The 8,326-nt window shown below is 40.5% G+C and overlaps 1 protein-coding gene across 8 annotated transcripts in view; it reads left to right on the top strand.

The window, feature by feature from the left end:
• The window catches only part of CCDC85A (coiled-coil domain containing 85A), a 182,838-nt gene extending 176,678 nt beyond the window's left edge, over positions 1-6,160 (top strand). For all 8 annotated transcript variants that reach the window (XR_010599938.1, XR_010599939.1, XM_065589608.1 and 5 more), the window contains one exon: positions 4,091-6,160. Coding sequence is in view for 6 of the 8 variants with exons in the window: in XM_065589608.1 (XP_065445680.1) it covers positions 4,091-4,180 (90 nt within the window). In the remaining 2 variants the exon portion in view is untranslated. The remainder of the gene's footprint in view (positions 1-4,090) is intronic.
• The last annotated feature ends 2,166 nt before the right edge of the window (positions 6,161-8,326 follow it).

The raw sequence follows: 8,326 nt of genomic DNA on the forward strand, positions 1-8,326 counted from the left end.
TAAATTTAACATGTTTGTTTAAAAATACTTTTCTTTCTTTTTTTTCCATCTGCTCAGCACGGAAAAGCTAAATGTTTTTACTCCATTATTAGATATGTTCTTTAAACTTTTTAAATGTTTGTTTCTCCTTGGTTTCAGAGTAGCAGCCATGCTACCAATGTTATATATACCATCATGTGCCAGCAATGCCCCTCTGCCATGTACATTGGCCAAACCGGACAGTCTCTACGTAAAAGAATAAATGGACACAAATCAGACGTCAAGAATTATAACATTCAAAAACCAGTTAGAGAACACTTCAATCTCCCTGGCCCCTCGATTACAGACCTAAAAGTCACAATATTACAAGAAAAAAAACTTCAAAAAACGACTCCAATGAGAGACTGCTGAATTAGAATTAATTTGCAAATTGGACACCATTATATTAGGCTTGAATAAAGACTGGGAGTGGCTGGGCCATTATACAAACTAAAACTATTTCCCCATGCTTCCCCACAGTTCCTCACATCTTCTTGTCAATTTCTGGAAATGGGCCATTTTCATTACCACTACAAACAGTTCTTTTTCTCTCCTGCTGATAATAGCTCACCTTAACTGATCACTCTACTTATATGGTAACTGATCACTCTCCTTGTATGGTAACACCCATTGTTTCATGATCTCTGTGTATATATATATCTTCCTACTGTATTTTCCACTGCATGCATCCAATGAAGTGGGCTGTAGCCCATGAAAGCTTATGCTCAAATAAATTTGTTAGTCTCTAAGGTGCCACAAGTACTCCTGTTTCTCCTTGGGTTATCCATGTGTATTCAGATGAAAAGCAAACCTTTGATTAGCTAATTATTCTTTTGTTTTAATTCTCACTGTAGTTTCCTAGGGCTTACAGAATCATTACTTTGCTCCTGTTTTTGTTTTGGTTTTTTTTAGGTGAAATGTTTGTCATGTGATCATTTTGCCTCTGTATTCTGGGTCAGGGTTTTCAATAGTCACTGCTGATTTTTTGGGGTACCTTAATTTTTGGGTGTTCAGTTTGGGACATCTTAAAAGGACCTGATTTTCAGAGGGTAGGTGGGCACTCTAACTGTTGAGATCCCAAAGTCACTAGTCAAGTCTGAAAATTTTGGTTTTGTTTTTAAAATTTTTATCTACTATGTGGTTTTTCAGTTTATAAAATGTCTGCATCACAGAATATGAAGGCCTTGTAATGTTTTCAGCACACTTTCCATCCCTAAGGATTCCCCTAACTTACACTAAGGGGCACATTCTCCCCTCAGGATGCATGTGTATTCCACACTAATGATGGAAATTATGCCAGTTCCTCAAGAGGAAAAGACACCATTTCTAACACATCCTCCTTTTATTCACATTGGGTGTCTACATAACTTTTAAATAGGCCTTTTACTTTGCTTTTGTAAACTGCTTAGTACAGTGAAACGTGTGGTTTTGATTGGAGCCTCTAGCCACTGTCTTATCACAAGTAACAGTCATAGGTACATTTGGAGTTATTCTCTCATATTAGCTACTGTGATCTGGCTTTCAAAAGCATGAGAACTTCCGCCCAGCTTGCTGCATCATAAATCTGCGGTGCTCCAGCATGCTGCACACTCAGGGTACATCTACACTACAGGGGGGAGTCGATTTAAGATACGCAAATTCAGCTACGTGAATAGCGTAGCTGAATTCGACGTATCGCAGCCGACTTACCCCGCTGTGAGGACGGCGGCAAAATCGACTTCTGCGGCTTTCTGTCGACGGCGCTTACTCCCACCTCCGCTGGTGGAGTAAGAGCATCGATTCGGGGATCGATTGTCGCGTCCCGACGGGACGCGATAAATCGATCCCCGAGAGGTCGATTTCTACCCGCCAATTCAGGCAGGTAGTGTAGACCTAGCCTAACTGTCCAGGTGGACCCTGCTATACTGCTCACAAAGTTCCCTAGTGCTTATTGACATACTACTGTTTGTATCAAGAGTACATCAGGGCGCACTAGGAAACTTCTAGCGTGCCACAGCAGCGTCCGCTTTGCTATTTGGTGCCTGCCTTGCTGGAGCACTGTAGAGTTACTGTGTAGCAAGCTGGGGCATATCTGCTTGTTTAGACATGCCCACACAAATGAGGTTCCACATACAATTACTTGATTGAGGGCAAATGTGCCTTTGTGGGTATTTGCAGCCACTCCTGAGATGTTTGGCCCACATTACTCTGTCTTCAGAAAGGTGCCAGTGAAAATCCTAACTAGTACCAAACTCAATATGCTGGAGTAGCTTCAAGGCCCGTATATAGGTTGCTTTCCACACGTAAGCAAAGATGGCTGCTGATGGTGATGAGAGATCCCATGTGGTTGGCCGATTTAGATTCTGATATTAACCCCCATGCACCTGTTGAAAAGGGTTTTGAACAAGGATCTATCACCTCTCAGGTGAGGGCTCTAACCACTGAGCTATGGGATAGTCTGATGTGAGTCTCCCTCAATCTTGCCTGTTGAAGCTGTTCCACTTTGCTAAATAATTGAAGTCACTGGGCTGGAGACAGTGTGAGAATGGCTCTATAGCCTGGTGGATAGGGCACTCATCTGGGATCCAGTCCCTCTGCTCCAATGACGCTCTGGAAAAATAAAGAGGAACTGGGCATCTTTCACTTCCTAACCACTGGGCTAAAAGTTATGAGGGAACTGCTTCTTAATCCTTACAATTGCTAGGTGACTAGGGAACTTTTACAGCAAAAAGTTTGGTGCCAACTAAGTTTGAGGGTTAGGGGGCAGCCGAGTGGGGATTTTGTGAATCCCAGTGGCACCTAAATCTGGGACTTTGGGACCTAAAGTGCTAGCTAAGTGCCTAAGTCCCAGATTTAGGCACCACTGTGATTCACAGCCTCCCACTCACCTACCGCCTAACCCTGCAGGCGCCTACGTTTTTGCAGTAAAAGTCACCTATGTTTCTGCCTCTCAGCATGTGCACTGCTGCCTCACTCTAGAGGCATCGGGACACTTAAGTCCCTTTGTGAAACTAGCCTATAGGTGTCAATTACTGTGCTAGAGGTATGACGCTGATCTCTGGTTATCGACATTTTCCCATGATCTTTACTGTTACTGTTTTGTTAGGAACAGCCTTTTTTGTTCATTCCACCCATCTCCTTCAAATCAGACATGGGCTCAGGCGACAATGTGGGACCAATTTGGAACATAAAATTCAGAGGGTGTTGGGCTCTGGAATCTTGGTTTGGGCCCATCCCACTGGTCCAAAGCCAAATCTCTTCACAGCCCTGTGCTTGAATTTGTACTCCCATATTTCATCTTTATTTCTGACCCTGTCTTGCTTCTATTTCTCTTTCTAATAACCAATCTTGTCCAATGATCCATTTCTTGCTTCTTGGTGGCCCACAGAGAGATGCAAAGTCACGTGTTGCTAACTGTTCTTGTTTCCTGTTTGTAAACTTCATTAAAAGCCAACTAAGAATACACTAAATGCTTTCCTAATATTACCTTTCTGTGCTAAGAATTGTTGTAGTTGTGGCATGTATTTAATACAATCATGAATGGGAATAGAGGTGAGGACAAGGAGCAAATCTGTTCACATGTAGTCCACACTATGAAAAATCTTGAACATTCTCATTCATGTATGACCCTGATCCAGCAAAGGCACTGGAGCATGTGCTTAACTTTAAGTATAAGACCACTTCCGTTGATTTCAGTGGGACTACTCATGTTCTTAAAGCTAAGCACTGGCTTAAACTCTTTTCTGCATTGGGGTCTGTGTGCCTGAAATTGACTTTGATGGGAGTTTTGCCTAATAAACAATTGCATAAAGATTTCCAAACATGACCCTTGTTTTCAGGACAGACATTGCTCCTGAACAGACTTCTAGTTAACAGATGGGCAAAAATGAAGATACTGTATTTCATTCCAAATTTATTTTTCCTTCTTACTGTGTCTCTCTGCCTCTATTTCTGTCTATGCTGCATAGTGTGTGTGTGTGTGTGTGTGTGTGTGTGTGTGTGTGTGTGTGTGTGTGTATAATGCATACAGATACACAAATCCACTTTTGGTTGGATGATATAGCTGACATATCTTTCTATCACTTGCCTTTAGGTTGTATGGCGGAAGCTTGGAGATGCTGCAGGTTCATGTCCTGGAATTAGACAACATTTGTCAGGAAATCAGTATAAAGGACCTATGTAAAAGGACCTGAGTGTCACCTCTCTCAGAAGATAGAATTTAAATGGCCAGTGACGGATAGAGGGAACTTATTCTATCCACAGTAACTTCTCAGCCGACAACAGGATGTCTACATGAAGTATACATGACTTCTTTGAAACAGTGGTGAAGGGGTTAAAAAAAAAGTGGATAAACTGACCTAAACTCAATACTCTCCAACTGAAAAGTGGGTAAACTCTGCTTACTCTTGACTACACTACTGCTTTGAAAATTGGCACAGCTTCTTCATAAAAGTCTTTCAGACAACAGTTATGTACCCTAGACTTCTTGCACTGTCATTTCAGTATACTATATAGTTAAACTCTGCCTCTTAGCCATGGCATTGTCATTCAAAAATACACACTCAGAATGAAAAGATCTGAATGCTTCTTATTTAAAACCTAATTGGTATTTTTCAGGAGATACACAAACATGATTTTTTTTAAAGATCATTACGATGAACCTTCATTGAGTCTGAATGAATTTTCCATTGGGTTTAGCAGGAATTTTTCACCAGAGTGGAGAGAGACCAAAAAACTGTACCTTCAGTCATCACAGTTACAAGAAAGTCAGTTACTTGGTAGCTCACACTTCAGTCTACAGTATTAGTTAATGGTGCTTAGGCAATTTGCAGCTGAAATTATTATTTTTTTTAGAATACTTGCATTTTGAGGTGCTAAAAAGACCATAAAATCTCCTAACCAGCCAGTAGTGTAGCAAAAACTACAGTAAATGTAGTAAAACACAATTTCTTTCTAAATGAAAGTGAAGATAGACTTTTTTCATTCTCTTTGGTGCACGCCTCCTGGAGACATACATGATGGGCACCATCCCGTGAATAGAACATTGAGGTAACAATATTTAAGACCTCAAACCAAAACCACCATCAGAGTTCTTTTCTGAGAGCATTTTCCAATTGCCAATGCTAATTTCTACCACTTAGTTTAGAGACATGCTGTTTTATTTAGCAAAAATATGAATCTAAAAGATTGCACTGCTTTTATGAAAAGCTTTCCTTGCCTACTGTAGTGTTCTTTCAAAGAAAACTTTTATTCTTCTCAAAGCATGTCTTTAATTTATTCTGAGGCTAAAAGCTCTTGTTCAGATTGCCTGAGTTTTGACCAGGAGGTGCCCTAGATGTGCTTAGTTTAATTTTTTTCTATGTGTATAACATTAGATTGTGTGTATTGAAATGCTGTGATAGGTATTTCTTGTATATTTAAATGCAACAATACTTTCTTGTATGAATGTGCGACAGGCTTGTGACTGAATGCTGTTGCTTAACTTTTTACCATAGCTGAGCATCAAAAAATAGGAATGCAACAATTCCCAGGTTTTGGGTTTGTTCTTGATTACTAAAATTTGATTCAAAGGTGATATTCTCTGTTTTTTGTGGGCTTGCTATATGTTGTATTACTGGTTTGTTGGTAGTGGAATGTAGCTGGGCTGATGTGCAACCTTTTTTATATGGTACTGTAAAATCAGCTTCCTGTCTTCAGAAAACTATTATGGATTAATTTGTGGCAGTAATTATATCCGTTCTGTCATTTTATTTGGTACCATTCAACATAGTTGTAAGGCCTCCAATCCTGCATTCCTTTCTCAGGCACAACTCTTGTTGATTCCTTTTCCTTGAGTGAGGACTGCAGAATCTGGCTTTTAATTTTGAAACATGGCATTTTTTAAATTATTATATATAAAAATGCTTCTTACATTTCCATATTTTTCTCTCAAGCAGTTTTATCATTAAACTTAAATTGTTGTATTCCTATAATATGTGGGGAGGGGGAAGTAAAACAGTAGTATTTACCTGCAGGGGCTAATTCAAGGGACACTGGTCTTTTGACATTAAAACTTGTGTAAATTTTGATACTGTATTAAAACTATTTTTTTACAGTTCTGCATACAATTGGGTATCAAGTATCTGTGTTCATCTTAGCAATGGTAATAAATTATTTAATCCCATAGTTGTTTGCTTTCTTTTAATGATGCATTTCATGAGATATGTAAACCAGATGCCAAAAGCAAATTCTGTTCACTGAGAGATCTATTCTAGATACTTCTTGTATAGTAGTTACATTAGCTAGCTCTATCTCCCACGACAGTCAGTGGAAGAACTGGATGCTCAAAAATAGAAATTCCGGCCCCTTAACTTGTCTTGTCTACTCCCTACTGCTTAGGTTCTGCTGCTTAAATACACTGTCCCAGATCCTACTGTGTGGTGGTGTTGGTTTATGTCAGATAGCTGGCACAGAACAATTTATCATTCTGATATAGCTGGGCATGGGAGGATCATCTCAGTGTAGGGAGAATTACTTGTGATGGAGAGCCAACATGGTGGCTTTTATTCCATCCACTCCTTCCTGCTGGTGGCATATGGAGAGCAGCCATGAGAACTAGAGACTAGCCAAGGATTCTGTATGGGATGGTGAGCACAGTCTGCCCTGTTGGTCCATGGGTTCCACTGGCAAATGGCTTAATTTAAAGCAGCCTTGTTGTGCATGAGTTCAGATTGGTATACAGCTGGTCCAGAATGAAAGAAGCCCAGGGTTACTTCTGAGACTATTCCAGGAGTCTTTGGCTATAACTGAGGATTGAAATCAGTATCTTTGGGCAAATGTCCTGTGAGATTGTCCTAGTGCTTCTGAATAGGCATTGGTTTTTTTGTTAAACAGTCACTTCCTATTGAGAAAAGAAAATTACTGGAGCTAAATCCTTTTTCATTGTAATAAGCATGCACTCAGAAATGTTTCTGAACAGAAAGAAAAATACTTCATAGATTTGCCCTGGATTTTAGGTTCTTTATTGCTCATTACTATCTTTTGGCTAGTGCCCTCAATCCCATAATATACATTGGTCAACAAAGAAGAAAATTAGGATAAAAATAGCACAATTCAGAATGTAAAACTATATATATATCGGCTTCAGCTTCTTCCCTTTATGAAAGGACTTATCAGGGTAGCCATCTTCCATCTGCATATCTGTGCTGAGGTCCAGAAGGAGCAACATCTTACTACTTGTGTGTAGTGAAACTAATAGAATTTTAAGAACAGTCATTTTATCCTAATCTCTAATCTGAGAGACGTTAACATATATTTTGGGAATCATTTAGCCTTTAACTGTGCTTCACTATGTAAAAAATGGCCCTAACTGAAGTAATATTCTCCTTATATGTACTCAGTGTCCTATCTGCTGACTTCAGTGCCAAAAGGAGTTTTTGCTGGTTTTTACTCCTATTATCACTTCAGGGTCAAGTGCAAGTTCTGGTCTTTCGTGTTAGAAAACAATGCTATTGATGGTAAAGTTCCAACAGTTGCACCTCATACTAATTATTTATTATTAAAACAAGTCAGAGAGGTAAAGTGACTTGTCCAAGGTCACCAAGCAGTGAGTGGCAGAGTCAGAAATAGAGTAGGGGAAGATCCATGCCATTCTCCTACTGTGGCTAATCTCTCTCTACTTCCCTCCGTCATGTCTTTTAAAGGACACTCTTCGGGGGGTGAGAGTGGGAATACTTCAGTTTCTTGATGATTTGTTTGTGTCCTGGAAACATCATGATATGACTGACACTTTCACAAAGGGAAGAGACTGAATGAATCACAATGGTCCACCAAGCACTGGGTTCAATTAAACATAGGCTCATAGATGGAAATACTTAAGGAATCAGTTTTGTTAATCACTGTGCCTGCCTAGCTGCCATTCATTGGGAGTTATCCAGGCACATTCATGACTGCCATACCCCGCTGAAAGTTGGCCTTACTTTTGCAAGTTTCTCTCAGCATGGGGCTGACTTTAAAAAAAGCACATGGGCACATCCCTGTAGTGGGGCAACTGCCCCACTCCGATAAGCAGGGGTTAAAAGCAGCCAAGCTAGCTGGAGGGAAAAGGGCTAGCTGCCTGAGAGGAAGGTACCTGAACTGGAGCAGTGCTGGGGAATAGGGAAAAGGAGCTGGGGAGCTCCAGCCTGGTAAAACCCCAGGCTGCAGGCCTTGGTGAAGGCCTACAAAAGGTACTGGGGCTGCAGAGGGGCAGCCCAAGAATAGGCAAAGGCAGTAGGTCCTAACCCCTTGCCAAGGATGAGTGGCCATTACAGACTGCAGTCTGCCCCAGTGAGCGGGGGCTAGATGATAA

Source organism: Chrysemys picta, chromosome 3 (genome assembly GCF_011386835.1).
Source record: "Chrysemys picta bellii isolate R12L10 chromosome 3, ASM1138683v2, whole genome shotgun sequence".
Classification (NCBI taxonomy): Eukaryota; Metazoa; Chordata; order Testudines; family Emydidae; genus Chrysemys; species Chrysemys picta.